At 54.9% G+C, this 19,341-nt stretch overlaps 1 protein-coding gene across 5 annotated transcripts; it reads right to left on the bottom strand.

Moving 5' to 3' along the window:
• Positions 1 to 537: 537 nt before the first annotated feature.
• SLC41A1 (solute carrier family 41 member 1) lies at positions 538 to 18,538 on the bottom strand. 5 transcript variants are annotated; one of them, XR_015278960.1, is made up of 12 exons: positions 17,064 to 18,529; positions 12,338 to 12,445; positions 9,639 to 9,710; positions 9,121 to 9,265; positions 8,884 to 9,030; positions 7,862 to 8,009; positions 6,969 to 7,048; positions 5,632 to 5,766; positions 4,043 to 5,073; positions 3,618 to 3,759; positions 3,372 to 3,557; positions 538 to 3,312 (listed from the first exon to the last, which is right to left on the bottom strand). XR_015278960.1 is itself a non-coding variant. In XM_023942337.2 (10 exons), the coding sequence occupies exons 1-10, from the start codon at positions 17,430 to 17,432 to the stop codon at positions 2,763 to 2,765; spliced, it is 1,539 nt and encodes a 512-aa protein (XP_023798105.1). In that variant the 5' UTR covers positions 17,433 to 18,538; the 3' UTR covers positions 538 to 2,762. The 5 variants fall into 5 exon arrangements, 1 of the variants encoding a protein (XP_023798105.1); XR_015278961.1 differs by having other exon boundaries at positions 538 to 3,354; positions 3,462 to 4,309; positions 4,416 to 5,073; XR_015278959.1 differs by lacking the exon at positions 3,618 to 3,759 and having other exon boundaries at positions 538 to 3,425; positions 3,883 to 5,073.
• Between the last annotated feature and the right edge of the window lie 803 nt (positions 18,539 to 19,341).

The following is a 19,341-nucleotide window of genomic DNA, read 5'->3' on the forward strand; positions in this document are numbered from 1 at the left end:
AGATTCCAACAGAACCCCCCAGCCCCAAGGAGAGCTGGATATGGCCCCTCCCGTGCCCCAGCACCCCAACATTCACCCCAAGGTGTGAAGCCAGCAGGGTCTGGGGGGATCTGTTTTGGGATCCTGCACCAAAACCCTGCTCTGGGTGAGCTGGAGGCACAGCCCTGCAGGGAAACACCAATTCCTGCAAACCCAGGGCCTTTTCTGCATCCCAGGAGGCGCAGAACCCTTTTATTCCATGAAATCAGCAGAGACTGGCAGAGGCCACGTGTCAGCAGGGCCTGGATTCTGCATCCAGGGAGGGCCAGAACAAACACCTGGATTCCTGCTGGGAGCCCCCAGGAGCTGCCAGGACCTGACCAAGGCCACGGCCGAGGTCACCTGGCACTCACAGTAATCCCAGTTTGCTTCATGGCCAGCAATTTATTTGATTTTCGTAACTCTCTTATCAAAATAACTTCAGCCTGAGCTCAAATAAGCTCCAAAACCTGAGAGGGGCCTTCAACCCGAAGGAAAAAAAAACCACCACAGTCCACATAAATAAATGTCATCTTTATTTAATCAAATATAATTTATCCATTAGGTCGACATCTGTCAGTTATAGGAACTATAAATAATTAAGACAGTCTTTTTCCTTTAATAAAAGAGTATATATCCTGCCAGGATCTGCAGGCAGCTGTAGAGTAGGCATGCATTGGAGTGCAACCAGTGGGAAGAGGTGGTTTGTTTGTTTGTTTTTCCATCAATATTCCTCAGATTTAAATTAGATTCTTCCCTGACCATTCCCCAAGCACACCTTTGACCATATTTAATGTACAGACCCTCCCCAGCCCCACCACCCTTGACCAGGACAGGCAGATTCCTCCTCTAGGGAATCTTTTCCTGGGGGATTAAGCGGTGATGTGACACCAGGAAAGGCCAGCAGAGTTTCTCTCTATATCCATAAAAGCTGAAGTGTTAATGGAAGAAAGTCTTGCATTTATTCCTCAACATCAGGCAGAGGAATCAGGTGAGCAGCTGAGAATATTCCAGAATATATTCCAGATGTCCCTGGGCTGGGAGTTCAGCACAGCAGGGACAGGGTTTGTTTTGTGGTTGGGTTTCCCACTTTGAGCACAGCTTTGGCCCAAGGAGATGTGTGAAATGTCACCAGAGTGGAGAGAGGAGGAGCAGAGCTGCTCCCACACCGGAGCAACGAGGAGCAGCTGATGTTGGATTAGCAAGGGGAAAAAAAGGGGGAAATCATCTCAAAAATACAACACCTGCTCTTCTGAGGGGCTGAGGAGGAGCAGCCTGGAGCCCACCTCAGCCTCCTGCACACCCCCAGCAGCAGGGAATGGTTTCCACAACTCCAAGAGCCCTGGTTTGGCTCCACCTGCTCCCGTGGATTTCCAGAGCTCCTTAATCCCGACCCTCTTTTCCAACAGCTCCTCTGGAGCGAGGCCCAGCTCTGCACCCAGATCCTGGGCTGGGACAATGAGCCTGGACTAACTTTGGCCTTGAATTGCCCATCTGGGTGCACTCCCTCTGGTTTTTTGCTGCCCTCCCAGCACGGCCTAACAGGAAGAGAAGGAATTCCAGCCAGGTCTGACCTGAACAGCACAAAAAGCAGGAGGGGAAGCAGCAGAGGAGGAACCCTGCACTGGCAGCACTCAGCCAGGGCTGAACCCCAATCCCAGGTTTCCTGAGCTGCACCAAGAGCCAGGGCTCCAGCGATCCAGCTGTGCCTGCATTTCCAGCTGTTTTCCAGCTGGCACCTACACAGAGCGAGAAATCCCCTGGATCCCATGGGCATCCTTTCCTAACAGAGCAAAATGCTCCTCCCCAGCTCAGAACCCCCCACCCAGTTCATTCAGTACACTTTTGGCACTCAGCAACCCAAAGAAAACCTGGACACAAAATCCAGGAGCTGTTTTTCCACCCACCCCTCTGGGAAAGTCAGCTGCACTGAGGAGAGCCCCAGAAATGGAGCAGCACAAGGGGACAGCGTCCAGGAGGGCTCCAGCGGATGCTGCAGAGGATTTCTGGCAGGTGGAAGGGGAGATGATGGGTGGGGAGAGCTGCCAGCCCCTCTGGGCGAAGCTCAGAGCAGCTGAACTCAGCTCACCGAGGCAGAAGCAGGCGCTGCAGCCTGGGGTGGGCAGCAAAAGGGAGCTCGAAGCGGCCAGCAGAGCCCAGCCAGGGCTCTCAGAGCAGCTCACCCACATTCCTGGGGTGAACACAGGAGCCTTCCTCGCCATCCTCCTCATCCCCCCTCGCAGACACTCCCCATTTTTGGATGTGGGCCCGGGGAGCCAAGGCAGGGGCATCCCCTGCCCTCAGCCATGGGGTTGAACCTGGCTGGAAGGTGCCAGCAGAACAAACCTGAGCTCGACCTGCAGGGTTTAAAACGCTTATGAAGCGAAAAAAAGCAGCCCTTCACCTTGAGGGGGTGGGCAGGGGGGGCTCCCTGCATCATCTGACCGAGCAGGAACTTGACTGGAACCTTGGTTCAGACATAACCTCCAGGAAAATTGCACTTAGTGATTGTCTCGTTACACTTTTGTTTGTTTGTTTGTTTGTTTGTTTGTCCTCCCTAAAACTAGATAGATTTTCTGTACAAACTCGGCTCGGAATATAAACCACGTAAAATTCCCATTGAAAATAATGAGAATCCAGTATCAAAGATGAAGTTTGGAGGGGGTGGGAGGAGGAGGAGGAGGAGGAGGAGGAAGCAAAGGAACAGCAGATGGAAGAAGAGCTGTGGGAAGGGAGGGGCAGAGTTAATCCCCAACATCGGAGTCCCGGTCACCGATGAGCCAGAGCACGTGGAAGCTCAGGGCCAGGAGCCCTGTCCCAATCAGGTCCCCCAGAGCTGTCAGGTAGGGGATGGAGAAGTTGTCGGGATCCAGGTGCCTGCCCCACATCCAGTGCACCATCCAGTCAGCGATGTAGAGCAGGATCAGCACCTGGGAAGAGCCACAGCCGCTGAGCCCTGCAGCCCCAGCTCGGCTCTGCACCACCAAAAAACGCCCTGCATCCCCTCAGAGCAGCAAAAAGAGGAGGTGGAGAGCATCCCCGAGCATCCCAAATCCTCTGTGTCCTTCACAGCCTCTGCCTGACCTCCTTTAGCTCCCTCTCACCACCCAGTTCAGGCTCAAACTCCTCACCACCAAAAAAATCTCAGTTGTGCACCTGAATTTTCAGCTCTAACCAGAGGAAGCTTGAGGGGACTGCTCAGGCAGGGCCAGCAACACCCGGCTTCAGGAAATAAAAGAGAAACTTTTGGTTTCTCAGAGGAATTTAAAGAAGTTTTCTAAAGGAAAAACTTTCCTAAAGGAATAACCAGATTTTCTAAAGGAATAACCAGATTTCCTAAAGGAGTAACTAACTTTTCTAAAGGAATAACTAGCTTTTCTAAAGGAATAACTTTTCTAAAGGAATAACTAACTTTTCTAAATAATAACTTCTAAAAGAATTACTTTTCTAAAGGAATAACCAGCTTTTCTAAAGGAATAACTTTTCCAAATTAATAAATAGCTTTTTTAAAGGAATAACTAGCTTTCCTAAAGGAATAACTAGCTTTTCTAAAGGAATAACTTTTCTAAATGAATAACTAACTTTCCTAAAGGAATAACCAGCTTTTCTAAAGGAATAACCTGCTTTCCTAAAGGAATAATTAACTTTTCTAAAGGAATAACTAGCTTTCCTAAAGAAATAACTTTTCTAAAGGAATAAGTAGATTTTCTAAAGGAATAACTAACTTTTCTAAAGGAATAACTAACTTTCCTAAAGGAATAACTAGCTTTTCTAAAGGAATAACTTTTCCAAATTAATAAATAGCTTTTTTAAAGGAATAACTAGCTTTCCTAAAGGAATAACTAACTTTTCTAAAGGAATAACTAGCTTTTCTAAAGGAATAACTTTTCTAAATGAATAACTAACTTTCCTAAAGGAATAACCAGCTTTTCTAAAGGAATAACCTGCTTTCCTAAAGGAATAATTAACTTTTCTAAAGGAATAACTAGCTTTCCTAAAGAAATAACTTTTCTAAAGGAATAACTAGCTTTCCTAAAGGAATAACTAGCTTTTCTAAATTAATAACTATTTTTTCTAAAGAATAACTAGATTTTCTAAAGGAATAAGTAGCTTTCCTAAAGAAATAACTTTTCTAAAGGAATAACTAACTTTTCTAAAGGAATAACTTTTCCAAATTAATAACTAACTTCTCTAAAGGAATAACTAGATTTCCTAAAGGAATAACTAACTTTCCTAAAGGAATAACCAGCTTTCCTAAAGGAATAACCAGCTTTCCTAAAGGAATAATTAACTTTTCTAAAGGAATAATTAGATTTTCTAAAGGAATAACTAACTTTCCTAAAGGAATAACTAACTTTTCTAAAGGAATAACCAGCTTTCCTAAAAGAATAATTAACTTTTCTAAAGGAATAACTAGATTTTTTAAAGGAATAACTTTTCAGCCCAGCTGGCACTGCCAGAGTGGGATTTTCTCCTCCATCTGCTCGGGTGCAGTGAGAGGCTCACGTTGGTATTTAGAGACAGACAAAACCTGCAGTGGATCCTCGCAGGGTTTTGGTTTTGTGTGTCCCTCACAAGAGCCATCCCAGGAAACTCCAGGGGAAAGGGCAGCACAGGGCAAACATTCCCTGCAAATTCCACACCCTCTTTTCCTCCCCCCCAGGCCTTTTCAAATCACCAAACCACCCCCCAGGACGGGCTGGGAGGGAACATTTTGGCTACCAAAAGGACTTCAAAGAGACAAAAGGGTGTCAAGAATGGCAGGATGGAGAAATGGGGTGTCCAGGGAGGAGTTGCTGAGTTCCAGCTGGGATCCCAGAATGTCCTGGGCAGGGATGGGCTCTGCCAGCTGAGCAGGTCCCCAGTGCAGGTGACAGCCGTGTCCCCAGAGCCAGCCCCAGCTCACCTGGAGCAGTGCTGCGGTCATGTAGAAGACGATGAAGATGAGGGTGAGCGTGGTGTGTCCCCCCTGCATGGAGTGGATGGTGTAGAGGAAAACCAGGTGTCCTGGCACCACCAGGAGGAAGAGCACGCGGGCAGAGCGGGAGTTCACGTCTGCAGAGGGAACATCAGCCACATTTACACCCTGCAAGTGTCCAAGGGCAGCTTGGGCAGAGCTTGGGAGCAGCCTGGGGCTCATGGAGGGTGTCCCTGCCCATGAGATGTCCCATCCCATGATCCCACCACCCAAACCTGCGTGCTGGCAGGGATTTTGGGGTGTCTGAGCAGGGCCTGGAGCTGCGCTGGATGATCCAGAACATTCCACACCCACATTTCCCCACATTTACACCCTGCAAGTGTCCAAGGGCAGCTTGGGCAGAGCTTGGGAGCAGCCTGGGGCTCCTGCAGGGTGTCCCTGCCCATGAGATTCCCTTCCCACCCGACCCATTCCACGATCCCACCACCCAAACCTGCGTGCTGGCAGGGATTTTGGGGTGTCTGAGCAGGGCCTGGAGCCACACTGGACGATCCAGAACATTCCACACCCACATTTCCCCAGCCAGCAGAGCCCTGACCATCTGCAGAGCGCAGGAAAGCATCAGCCCCACACCAGAGCCACCCTGAGCCCCCTGTGCTGTGCCAGGCACCAAACCCTGCACCCCAGGGCTCTACCTGGGCTGAAGAAGGTGCTGCAGGGGCTGGGGCACCTCCGAGGAGCCGTCCCGGGGCTGTCTCCGGGCTCCCCGCTCATGTGCAGGTAGGTGGAGATGCGGCTGGCCTGCACTGCCACCAGGTTGCCACCCACACCTGCAGGGCACAAACAGCACTCAGGGCACAAATAAACAGCACTCAGGGCACAAACAGAACTCACTCAGGGCACAAATAAACAGCACTCAGGGCACAAACAGAACTCAGGGCACAAACAGAACTCAGGGCACAAACAGAACTCATTCAGGGCACAAACAGCACTTGGGGCACAAACAGAACTCACTCAGGGCACAAACAGAACTCATTCAGGGCACAAACAGCACTCAGGGCACAAACAGAACTCACTCAGGGCACCAACAGAACTCACTCAGGGCACAAACAGAACTCACTCAGGGCACAAACAGCACTCAGGACACAAACAGCACTTGGGGCACAAACAGAACTCACTCAGGGCACAAACAGAACTCACTCAGGGCACAAACAGAACTCAGGGCACAAACAGCACTCAGGGCACAAACAGAACTCACTCAGGGCACAAACAGAACTCAGGGCACAAACAGAACTCACTCAGGGCACCAACAGAACTCACTCAGGGCACAAACAGCACTCAGGGCACAAACAGAACTCACTCAGGGCACAAACAGAACTCAGGGCACATCCCAGATGCTTCCAGGAGCTCCCCTCAGCTCCTGAAACTGAGAAGTTCCAGCAGAACTGGAAGCACCTGGGATTATGTAGGATGTTCTTATTTTTGATCCCAAATCGAGTTTTACAGGATGTGAGGAGCTGGGGCAAAGCTTTCCCTGAGTAAAGCTGAAGCAGTTCTGTTACTGCAGCTCAGGGTGGAAGAAAGAAATGAAACAAAAGCGATGACTTGAGCACCAAAACAGACACAGGAAGTTGAAAAGGATTATTTTTCACAGGAAGCTGTGAAAGCCACCAGCACGGGATGCACTGGCTCAGAGTTAACTTCACCTATTGCAAAAAAGCAATTAAAAAATGAGTTTTCCTGGTTCATCAGGCAGAAATGAGGTGAAAACTTTACACCAGAACCAATCAGATTTCCTGACTCCAAGGCACAAATATAAATCTTTGTGTTGCCACAAGGCAAGTGTTTTGGAAGATGGGGATGTTCCACCAGAAAGGAGGAATAAGGAAATGAAGAAGTCCCCAGAAATGTGGTTTTTTTAGGGAATAGCCTCCCAGGCCTTTCACCTGAACCTGTGGGACACCAAAGGAGGATTTTTGTCCTGCAGTTGCAGCTTGGCAGGAGCTGCAGGCCGGGCTGGGGCAGGACTCACCGTTGATGACGGGAGTGAACACGGCCATCCCAGCAAAGTTGGGATCCGACACCGTCCGGTCCAGGATCAGCCCCCCGACACTGCAGGGGGACACGGGGGGGTCAGGGCTGGAATAAACCCAGCAGGGAGGCTGTGGGGACAGGGACAGGACAGGGAAAGGGGACAGGGACAGGGGAAGGGATGGGGACAGGGACAGGACAGGGACAGGAACAGGGATGGGGACAGGGACAGGGAAAGGGAAAGGGGACAGGATCAGGGACAGGGACAGGGTTGGGGACAGGGATGGGGACAGGGACAGGACAGGGACAGGAACAGGGATGGGGACAGGGAAAGGGAAAGGGGACAGGATCAGGGACAGGGACAGGGATGGGGACAGGGATGGGGACAGGGACAGGATCAGGGACGGGATCAGGGACAGCGGACAGGGATGGGACAGGGACAGGATCAGGGACAGGAACAGGGATGGGGACAGGGATGGGGACAGGGACAGGATCAGGGACAGGAACAGGGATGGGGACAGGGATGGGGACAGGGACAGGATCAGGGACAGGAACAGGGATGGGGACAGGGATGGGGACAGGGACGGGATCAGGGACGGGATCAGGGACAGCGGACAGGGATGGGACAGGGACAGGGGACAGGATCAGGTATAGGGCCAGGAACAGGGGACAAGGACAGGATCAGAGCCAGGGGACAGGGACAGGATTAGGGACAGGATCAGGGACAGGGGACAGGGCCAAGGCCAGGATCAGGGACAGGATCAGGGACAGGGACAGGGGACAGGGCCAGGATCAGGGACAGAATCAGGATCAGGAACAGGGGACAGGGCCGGGATCAGGGACAGGATCAGGGCCAGGGCCAGGGGCCAGGGCCAGGGCCAGGGCCAGACCCACCTGCTGATGGCCATGGCGATGATGACGGGCTCCCAGCCCGAGTACAGCACCTCCCGCGTGGCCGAATTCCTCTTGGCAATGATGACCCAGATGGGCAGCAGGGAGATGAAGAAGGCGCACACCAAGGGGTTCACGTAGGCTCTGCTCTCTGGGCAGGGCGGGGAGGAGGAAGAAGAAGCAGAGAAATCAAGGCCAGGCCCCTCAGGAGCTCCAGGAAGGGCAGGGAAAATCCAGCCTGGACTCTGCAGGACGTGGTGGCTCCTTGTCACAGGGGTGAGCTGTGAACACTGGGATCTGTTTTACTGGGATCTGTTTTACTGGGATCTGTTTTTACACCAACACTGGGATGTATTTTACACAGCCAAACACTGGGATCTGTTTTACAGAAACATTGGGATCTGTTTTACTGGGATCTGTTTTACTGGAATCTGTTTTACACAAACACTGGGACCTGTTTTACCCCAACACTGGGGTACTGGGATCTGTTTTACTGGGATCTGTTTTACTGGGATCTGTTTTACTGGGATCTGTTTAGCAGCAGATCTGAGTGAAAACTCTTCAATTCCAGCTGCTCATCCCCACCTCCCACTCCTGGGCAGGATCTCCCCAGTGCTGCTTCCTTCACCCCTGGGTGAACCTGGCTGAGTCACAGCCCCGAGTGCCAGGGAAGGGAGGAGGAGGAGGAGGAAGGAGGAGGAGGAAATTTGGAGTCTCCAGCTGCAGCCCTGCCCTGAGGATCCCCAGCTGGAGCTGACAGCTCAGCAGATGGAATCCAAATCTCCCTTCTCCCACTGCTCCAGCCCCAGCCAAGCACCTGGAAGGGGCCAACCTGTCCCTGAGCCCTGGAGAGGAGGAGGAGGAGGAGCACAAGGCAGGGAGAGGCTCCATTCCCTCCCCTAACCTGGGCCAGGTCTCGCTGAGGGAGCTCCAGAGCAGGAACCCCACACACCCCAGGAAGAGACAGGGCACAGGAAGGGGCTGAAACGAGAGGGAGACACAAAAAGCCTTTTGTTGCTCCTCACCCAGCTCCTTGTACAAGCCCCAGCTGATCCCTGACAGCAGGGCCAGCGTGATGAGGTCCCCCAGGCTGGCAGCGATTGGCGTGGCCACGTTGTCAGGATTGATCCCCATCTTCCTGGAGCCGATGATCACCCCAATCATGATCATGCCTGCAGGCAGAAAAGAGGGAGAAAATCCGGGGTAAGGCCGAGGGGAGGTTGATATTTCAGGAGGAGGCGGCCAGAGGGGGTGACTCTCACCCAGGACGAGGGAAGCAATGAAGGCAGTGGCCACGCTGCTGGCACACAGCAGGACAGCGTGGGCCAGGCTGAAGTGCCCGTCCGGGATCCACCCAAACACCACGGCTGCAATCGAGGCCAGGAAGCCAACCACGGTGGCCTGGACCTGGGAATGGAAAGCAGAGGGTCACCAGGACACCAAAACAGCACTGAGTGTGGGCAGAGCCCAGGGAAGCTGTGGCTGCCTCATCCCTGGGATGGGGGAAGGTGTCCCTGCCCATGGGAAATGGATGAGCTTTAAGGGCCCTGCCAAGCCAAACCATTCCATGATTTTATTCCATGATTCTAAGAGGGAAACCCCACCCAGGGGGGATCAGAATCCAGCATGGAAACACCCAGTCCAACCTGCAGGGCCACAAAGGCACCGCCTGCCTCCCTTCAGACACAGAATATTGACAGCAACCAGCAAAACCCGGGCATTTAAACCTGCCACACTTGCCAAAATCGGGTATAAATATTCCCCTTCCCTCTCTCCTTACCTGTATCAGAGCCATGTTCCCTGTAATCATCTTCCAGAGCTCTTTGGGTGTATCCATTTGGCCAATATTAGCCTGTAAGAGCAAACGAGACAAATTAAAGCCCTTCCCACCCGCTGACAGCCAAATTCCTGCATGCCAGGAGCAGGAGAGCACCTCAAACCCTCAGCTCCTACAGGAGAATAACTCAGCAGAAAAGGGAGAGCGGAGGGGAATCGACATCCACCGAAAATCCGGCGGGGAAGCGGCGAGAGCAGCGATCTCCCCTCGCTCCCACGCTGCATTTCCCTCGCTCCACGCTGACCCAGCCACGCCTGGCTGCAGCCCAGAGGGTCAAAGTGGCCCTCAGAGCCTGGGGGCAGCAGCACGTGGGGCAGAGCTGGCAGCAAACCCTGCTGCTCCTGCTGGAAAGCTGAGCAAACACGCAGCCCTGGCACGGGGGGTGATGCAGGAGATGGAAATCGCTTGAATTCCTGGGGCACCCTGTGAAATAACCCGGAGGAATCGAGCTCTGCTCCTCCCTGCCACCTCCGGGGTGTTCATGGGAAGAATGGGTAGGTTTATATCCAGTTTGCATCATTAGAAGCTGATGAGTTCAGGAAACAAGGGAACACTGGGATTGCACATTGGAGGTGCTGCCTGACAGCCCCAAACTGGGGCACAACAGCACAGCAGCGATTTCCTCCTCCCAGGTGGAAAACAAAACAAGAAACCCAGAAATCATTGATTAATTGATTAATTAATCCCCCTGCTCTCCTTGCTGGATGTGCTTGAGAGCTGCCAGCTCGTTTCACTGAGATTCCCCCATCTCTGGGGCAAATCATTCTGGGCAGAGAGGAGGGAAAACAAAAAGCTGACACGATGGAGCAGCACATCCAGCACAGGAATTTGAGCTCCATATGAAGCCTGACCTTAAAATTCCAGCCACATGGCAATTAGGCTGGGATTAACATAACCTCGCTGTAGTCACGGGCAACTGGGTTTTAATCCTTTAACTAACGGGGGAGTTTTGCCTCTTAATTGTGAAAGGAATTTCTGAGGTGCCTTAAAGCAGCACTAATTAGAAACCCAAAGTCTGAGGAAGCACTCCAGGCTGCTTCCCTGTGGAGAGAGCTCGGGATCCACCCCGGGGAGCTCCCCACACAGGCCTGGGAGCGGAGATCCTCCTGTCCCAGCAGCACAGGGATGGATCCTGGGTGGTCCTGGAGGTGTTCTGCAGCCTTAATGATGCCATGGTTTTAAGGAGGCACAGGAGGGAGAGGCCAAAGCCTGGCTGGAGCCAGCCCAGGATGGGAGCTGCTGTCCCTGTGACCCTCCTGCAGCCACAGCCTGGGCAAAGTTCTGCATTCCTGACTTTGCCCAGCCTCCTTCCCCTGCCAAAGCTGCCCCAAAGCTGCTCCTGCCAGCCCCAGGAGGGGACACACCAGTGCCAGCGCTGCCTTTGTCCCCCTGAGCAGCCCGGGAGGAGAGGCTGGGACAGCAAGGATCCTGTCCTGGTCCCAACAATAGAGAGGGACTCGAACAAAGGGATTTGTTTCCCAGAGCCAGGGGGCAAACAAAGCCCAGGCTCTGTCCCTCAGGCTGTCCCACAGAGCCTGGGCACAGGAGCCACAGCTCCATCTCCACAGGACAGGAGAGGATGCAGGGAGGAACCTGTGCAGCTCTGCTGTGCCTTCTCCTTCAAAGGCAGGGCTGGGAGGAAGGGAATGAGCCAAGCTGAATTTGTTCTCCATCCCTCCACCTCAGTCAGGGCTTCCCAAGCAGCTCCTCGGGCCGAGGAACCCCAGCCCTGCCAGGGCCAGGACCAGGCTGCCTCCTGCCAGGGCTCCCCTCGGGAATCCCCATCCCAGGGCAGCTGGCAGCAGGCAGAGAACACCTTGCAGGGGGAGGATCCCAAGCTCCCAGCATGGGGACACAGGGACATCAGAGATGCTTTACAGAGGGAGGGAGTGTCCCTGTCCCTGTCCTTGCCCCTGCCAGGAGAGGGTTTGGGTCCCTCTGCAGCCCTGCTCAGCTCCAGGAGAGAACACAGAGCAATTCATGGGTTCACACAGGGCTCTGAGGAGCTGCCAGAGCCTGCCCTGGGGCTCAGGGATGCTCAGGGATGCTCAGGGATGCTCAGGGATGTTCAGGAATGCTCAGGGATGCTCAGGGGTGTTCAGGAATGCTCAGGGATGCTCAGGGGTGTTCAGGAATGCTCAGGGATATTCAGGGATGTTCAGAGATGTTCAGGAATGCTCAGAGATGCTCATGGATGTTCAGGGATGCTCAGGGATGCTCAGAGATGCTCAGGGATGCTCAGGGATGCTCAGGACAAACGCCCAGCTGTGCTCTCCAACCCTTGGAGAGCCTGTCAGTCCCCCTGTGAGCTCTCTCCACTCTCACTCTCTGTTTCACAGCTGTCCCCTGGCTCCTGCCAGCCTGCTCTGGTGCCATTCCTGCACCCAGTTCCTGGTGGAAAAGCTGGACCCCAGCCAGCTCCCAGCCTGAGCCCCCAGCAGCCAGCAGGAGGAAGTGAGCTGTCAGCAAAGCTTAAGGAGCATTAATCCTTCAAATCCCATCAGCCCAGCGGGGTGAAAACACCTCCCCAGCTGAAGCCCAGGCTCTGCTGCCTGCTGTCCTTCCCACAGGGAGTTTTGGGAATTTTGGGGCCCCTCCCAAATGAGGTATCCCGCTCCCTCCTCTGCTCCCTGGGCACTCACAGCTGTGGACAGGCGGGATGCCAGGGTCATCTCCAGGTTCCCCTTCAGGCCCAGCAGAGCAGGAACCAAGATAAACACCTCAGTCACGTATTTGAAGACGTCCCAGTGCTGCAAGATTAAATAAAACCATTAAATACAACCGTGGGTGACAGCAAGCTTTGCTCTGGGCTCAGTGTCACCCGCTCATCGTCACCTCTGCCACCTGAGCTGGCACCCAGTGCCCTCCCTGCTGCCACCCTGGGATCCTGCAGGGCTTTTCCCACTCCTGATATTTTTATTTGATATTTGTAGCAGTGACCACATGATCCTGCTGGGCTGAAAAAAACCCCTCTGAGCCAGCAACTTTCAGTGCAAAAATCCCCCAAAGAGTCACCAGTGACAAAATGTTTACACACCCAGAGGCCAAATCAGGGAAAGATGGAGAGGCTTTGCCCAATGCTTGCAGTTTTTGGCAGATTTGAGTGCTGAAGTTTGGTCAGTCTCGGCTCAGAGCCTTTCCTATCTGTGTGCCTTGCAAATATAAATATATATATTTATTTTTTGGTCCAAAACCCGGCCCACTGAGGCCTCCTTTCCCTGCTACCTGTGTTAACTCAGGCATTTCCTAACTCCTCTGCCCCTCCTTTGTCCCTCTGGGGTGAGGAACAAAGGCAGCCACGGCTATTTAGGAAAAAAAACAAAGAGAAATTGCAGGGTAAGCAGCTGAAAACACAAAACCACTCCAGAACCCTCAGAGCCACATTTAAAATCACCCCTGTGAGCTACCCAAACCTCACTTTTATGGCCAAAACCTCTCCCATTTCCCACCCTGCAGGGCGGTGAGAGCCCAGGAATCCCAGCTGGGGATGTGCTGAACGTCACTCTGCAGATTCTGCCTGCAAATGTCACCTGCAAACGTCACCTGGGCGAGGCTCCAGCCCTGACAGAGCTGTCCTTGGCCCTGCCAAGCTCAGCAGGGACACGGATTTCTCTCCAGGACAAGGAAAACAGTAAATATCAATCAGTAAATATCAATCTACCTGCCTGCCTAACAGCTTCCTGCCAGGAAGGACTTGGATTATTTTGTGTTTGTTTTTCCACCCTTCACCTCTGAGCCCACAGGCTGCAGTTTCCTGGCGCTTTGCAAGACCAAATTTGAGATGCTCTTGAAAAAAAATCATTGGAGACAAACAAAAAAAAATAAAAGAAAAATAAAAATGGGGAGGCAAACTGGAGCTGGATGGACTGGGATGGTTTTTCCTCAGAGGGAAAATGTGTTTTCCAGCCATAAAAACCCCTTGGTGTTTCTGACAGCTTGGTGAGGGCAAGGGGAGGATGGGGAGGCCCTGGCACAGGTTTCCCTGAGAGGTTTTGGACTCCCCATCCCTGGGAGTGCCCAAGGCCAGGCTGGACTGAGCTTGGAGCAGCCTGGGATGGGGAAAGGTGTCTCTGCCACGGCAGGGGATGAGATTCAAGGTCCCTCCAACCCAAACCCTCTGGGATTTTCTGCCCAGCTGACTCTCAGGGACACAGGTAAGGTCTCTCAGCTATTTCACAACCGTCTCTCTGCAGGATGAGGCTCCTGAGGTTACCCAGGGATATTTGGGCTCCCCATCCCTGCAGGTGCCCCAGGACGTGGCACTCTGGGCTGGGACACGGTGGGGATGGGGCACAGCTCGGACTCCACAATCCTGGAAGGATTTTCCAGCCTAAATTCTGGGATTCTGTGTGATCTGAGCTCAGTGCTGAGAGAAGAACCTGCAATTCCTCACCCAGCTCAGGCTGTGCCTTCTTTAAGGCACCTCCAGGAGCAGCTGAGCTCGGCTCTCCCCACTCTATTTTTAGGAGACTCTGGGGTGATTTTGCTGCGTTTGCAGCGGGTTAATCCCTCACTCCAGCTGCCCTTGGGCTCCAGCAGCGAGCACCACGCTGCCACTGCCCCCAGGACGAGCTGGGTGTCACCAGAGCCACCCAACAATTGTCATTATTGGCTGTGCACAACTCTCCAGAGCTCCCAGGGGCAGGATCAGGCACCAGCTCAAGCTCTCCATCACCTCGTGCCAAGCCTGGCTTTGTAAACGAAGCTTTAGGAGAGGCTCCTCTGCAGGCTGGAGCTGCAGCAGCTCCTGGGGAAAGGAAGAAAAGCCATTTTTGGGGAGGGAAAACAAGGAGATTTCTGCAGAGCTCAGCAGCTGCAAAGAGCAGGACCCATGGGCTCCTGCCAGCTTTCTTAATATAAAATGTTATACAACACTGGGAGTCTGTGGGGCTCCAAGGCCGTGGTGGCTCCTGCAGGGAACAAAGCTCCCTGTGCAGAGGAGTGCCCACAGTGGCTCCACGAGGACAACCACAGCCAGGCTGCTGGGGAAAAAAAAACCCATAAAACTCAGACTAAAAAAAGGCCAAAAAAAAAAAAAAAAAGGAAAGAGAAGAGAAGAGGAAATAAGAATTTTGGTTCAGGATATGGAGCTGTTAAAATCTCTGTAACAGCCCCTCTGAGAAGCACAGAAATACGGAAATAAGCTGTTTTTAGGGAGGCAAACACAGCAGAAATGATCCTTCAGGATCCCAGTGTCTCCCATGCAGCACTGGAGGGGTGAACTGGACCTGGGTCTGCTGGAGGTTCTGGAAGAATTCCCCACCCTGTGGCATTTCCATGGCTCTTTAATCCCAAGGCTGAAGGGAGTTGGAGCTGTTGGCAGCACAGCCACGCGCTGAGCTGCTGTGGGACACAGGAATTACAAAGTTTTATTCCTAAAGGCCATAAAAATCAAGGCAGGGGAACGAACACAAGGCTGAGCCACTTTCTCCCAGCCCTGTCTGGCCACAAGGGCTGTGCCTGCTCCAGGAAAAACTTTAGGTTGGGTTCAAATCACTTTGGAGAGCTTCCAGAAGAGCCAGGCACGAGCTTGCAGGGACCTCATGAAGGGAAAACATGCTTGAAATGTCCTTATTTTTCAGAAAATGATTCCAGTAAATCTCTCCCGGATTAATTTACCCCGTCCAGCCTTTCCTGTTTGGAGTCACTTCCCAGCTCTCCCGGCAGGTTCCACCAAGAGAGGCCTCAGGGATGAGCAGAGCGCAAAGGCACGCAGGGAAATCGCTGCTGTGGGCAGGACAGCACGAGGAGTGTCTGCCTGACCACCCACAAATCCCAAAAAAACCCCTCTGGCTTCCCAGCTCCGGGCTGATCCCAGCTGCCAGCAGGGACTGGCACTGCAGCCTCTCTCTGCCCATGGCAGCAGGGCTTGTCTGCCTCAGCCCAGCAGCTCCAGAGCATTTCTGGCTGCCCACAGCCCCCTGCTCATTCCTGGCTGCCCACAGCCCCCTGCTCATTCCTGGCTGCCCAGAGCCCCCTGCTCATTCCTGGGTGCCCACAGCCCCCTGCTCATTCCTGGCTGCCCACAGCCCCCTGCTCATTCCTGGGTGCCCAGAGCCCCCTGCTCATTCCTGGGTGCCCAGAGCCCCCTGCTCATTCCTGGGTGCCCAGAGCCCCCTGCTCATTCCTGGGTGCCCAGAGCCCCCTGCTCATTCCTGGCTGCCCACAGCCCCCTGCTCATTTCTGGGTGCCCACAGCCCCCTGCTCATTCCTGGCTGCCCACAGCCCCCTGCTCATCCCAGGAGAGCCACGGATGAGCCCGGTTCTGTGCCCCAGGGACGGGAGGTTCTGCCCAGCCCGGTGTTCAGGGCAAAGGAGGAACTGATCTGCTGCCAGGCACGCTTGGGAAACGTGGTGGGGACAGCACAGGAGCCTCAGTTTGCAAAGGCAGCATTCCCACATGGAAACACAAGCAGGCTGGCACGTTCCCACGGTGTCACCTGCCACGGGGAACACCTTGGTTTGCATCCAGAGCCAACTGCCAGCTCCCTGCTGGCTTTTCCTAAAAGTCACCTCCCCAGCCCTCTGAGGAGGGACAATCCATCCTCCAGAGCACAAGGAAGCTGTGCAGGAAGCTCTGGAAGGAGCCACACGGTCTGGCACACACTGAGACAAACATGAACCTGGCTGGCACGAGCCTGGAGCAGCACAGCGAGCACCCAGCTGGGGAAGGGCCACCGAGCTGGGGCTGGGGTGCCAGCAGGCAGCAGCAGGGAAGGGATTGATTTATCTCCAGCTGTGATGTATGGATGCTAGCTTTGGAACAGGCTGCAGGGAGCTGCAGAAACTGCAGGCCCATGGCCTCTCAGTCCTGCCTGAGAAGCTAGCCTGGGAATTCAAAGGAGGATTTCAAAACAATCCTCAGAGACAGAAAACAACTGCCAGGTGCTGTTTGTCTGTCCTCTTGTTTCCTCTTGCAGGAGAGGGTCAGGGGGGCAGAGTGCCCCTGACCAGTGATGGTGATGTAGCACTTTGCTTACCAATAAGAGTTTCTTTTCTGTACTTTCCACGTATCTGTCTATAAGACAAGTCTGAAACAATAAACTAGAGGAATTCTCGTGTTGAAACTCCCCTGAGAGTTTGTGTCGTTCTTTAAAGCCGTTCCCAATAGGAACAACAGTGATGCACAGAGTGCTCTCAGTCCCCAGATTCAGCTGCACCTTCTGCTCCGAGCCACGGTGCCTTCTCCTTCCTTCATCCCACGCTTCCCTCCCACCTCCTGCAATCAACTGAGCTTCATTTACAGAGCCAGGGTTGGGATGAGGCCGTGGGGGGCTCCCCGTGTCCCCAGCACACCGGGATCTGCTTTTCCTCCCCTCCCTGCTGCAAACCTTGGCATTCCACAGAGCCAGGAGCCAGCAATCCTACCTGCACAATGTCCAGCACCATTCCAGCAGCGACCGTGCCAAAGCCGGCCAGCAGGAAGGGGAAGAGGACCTGCAGCCCGATGGAAAACGAGGTTTCCTTGAGGGGCGAGGCGGGCTCCGGACCCCGCTCCGTGCTGGTGTCATCGCTCTCATTGCTCTGGCTGCCGTTTTCCAGCAGGGCATCCTCCTCCCTCAGCCCTTTGGCGTTGGCACGGGACTCCAGCACCACCACCTCCACAGCGGAGCCGTCGGGCCCCAGGAAATGCGGGGGCTGCGGGCGCTGGGAGCGCTCCGGGCTGGCCCCGGGCACCGCGGGCAGCGCGGCCCCGTTGGCCTGCGGGGTCTCCTTCTGCTCCAGCTTGGAAGTCATGCTGCAGGACAGGCTCTCCTGACCCTTGGCTCGCTGGGCCTACAGCCAGCAGCTGCTCCAGAAGGGATCTTCTGCCAGCAGTTTATCCCCACGGCCTTTGCAGCATGGAGGGGTGAGCTGCGGCAGCGCCGCCCGCCCGGCCCGGAGCGCACAGCCGGCTCCTGCAGCAGAGATCCCCATCAAGCAGCGCCCAGGGGACACCGAGCAGGGCAGGGGACACGGCAGGAGCTGGGGATGGCAGCGATTCCCCGCGGCTCTGCTCCTCTCCAGCCCCACCGAGCCCAGCTTTCCTCCCTTGGTGGGGGATGCCTTAGCGCATCTTTTCCCAGTTCTTTTCCAGCAGATGTGGCGGGGCAGAGGGAGAACCGGATGAAGCGAAGGACGCAGAAGCTTAAAGGAACACCAGAGGAGAGGACTGGCTTTTAGAGATGATCCCGCTCAGGCTCTTCTTGCCACCAGGGCTTTGCCACTTCCTCCGGTGGCACTGTCCCCCTGCAGAATTCCAGTCTGGAGGCTCCTGCCGGCTCTCTGCCACAACAGCCAGCGATTCCAGCAGGCTTCGAGTGTCACCGCCGTCCTCCTCCTCCTCCCCCAGCAGGATTTGTCACCCAGCAGCACGAGGCGAGCAGCAGCTCCCCGGTGAAGGTTACTCACGGGGCTGGGCAGGCTGCCGCCTGGGGGCTGGCATTGGAGAGCCTGGGATTTAACGTGCTTATCCAAGAGCTCGTCTTTCACCTGGAACACACGGGAGGAAAGGCGATGTTCCCCGGGCCCCGCGGCGGCGGCTCGATCCGTTTGCTCCAACCTTCGCCCGGCCGCCCCTCGGCTGCTCCCCCGCAAGCCCGGGCAGCCTCAGGGGCTGGGCCGGGGGATGCGGGGCCAGAGCCGCCCTCTGCAAGGGACACCCGGCTCGGAGCCGCAGGGCGATCCCCGCGGCCGGGGCTCCTCCCGCTGCCGCAGCGCCCGCAGAGCCCCGCGAGCCGCCTCCTCCAGAGCGGATCTCCCCGCGGGGATGTGCGGAGCGGAGCCGGAGCCGCTCCGAGCGGCCGTGTCCCCGCGGTGTCCCCGCGCTGCCGGTACCGCCCGGTGCCGCTCGCTCCGCGCCCGCTGCGCGCCCGCGGCTGCTCTGCCCCGCCGGGCCCCGCCCCGCGCCGCCCTGACATCACCGCCGGCCAATGGCGGCCGCGCCTGCCCCGCCGCGCCGCGCTCCCATTGGTCCCACGCGCGTGGCGTCACGTCTGGCCCCGCCCCCCGGCGCGGAGCGAGCCCCCGGAGCCGGGAGGCCACGCCCCTTTGGCGGCGCGGGGGGCGGGGCCTGAGGTCACGTGCGGCTGAGCCGGCACCGGGCGGGAGCGATCAGTCTGTCTGTCCATCCCTCTGTCTGTCCATCCCGCCGTCTGTCCATCCTGCCATCCATGCGTCCGTCCGTCCCTCCATCCCTCTATCTGTCCATCGTGCCATCCATCCATCTGTCTGTTTGTCCATCCATCTTGTCCATCCATCCCTCCGTCTGTTGATTCCATCCATCCATGGATTCCATCCATCATCCATCCATCCATCCATCCATCCATCCATCCATCCATCCATCCATCCATCCATCCATCCATCCATCCATCCATCCATCATCCATCATCCATCCATCCATCATCCATCCATCATCCATCATCCATCCATCATCCATCCATCATCCATCCATCCATCATCCATCCATCCATCCATCCATCCATCATCCATCCATCCATCATCCATCCATCATCCATCATCCATCCATCATCCATCCATCCATCCATCCATCATCCATCATCCATCCATCATCCATCCATCCATCATCCATCCATCATCCATCCATCATCCATCCATCATCCATCCATCCATCATCCATCCATCCATCCATCCATCCATCCATCCA

This window comes from Cyanistes caeruleus, chromosome 24 (genome assembly GCF_971803275.1).
Source record: "Cyanistes caeruleus chromosome 24, bCyaCae1.hap1.1, whole genome shotgun sequence".
NCBI lineage: Eukaryota > Metazoa > Chordata > Aves > Passeriformes > Paridae > Cyanistes > Cyanistes caeruleus.

Excerpts from the sequence above, each read along its gene's own strand:
- SLC41A1 (XM_023942337.2), bottom strand. The coding sequence starts at position 17,432 with ATGACTTCCAAGCTGGAGCAGAAGGAGACCCCGCAGGCCAACGGGGCC. Across the intron at positions 8,010-8,883 it reads GGGCTTGTACAAGGAGCTGG|AGAGCAGAGCCTACGTGAAC; the intron begins GTGAGGAGCAAC and ends CGCCCTGCCCAG. Across the intron at positions 5,767-6,968 it reads GTTCACTCCCGTCATCAACG|GTGTGGGTGGCAACCTGGTG; the intron begins GTGAGTCCTGCC and ends TGTGCCCTGCAG.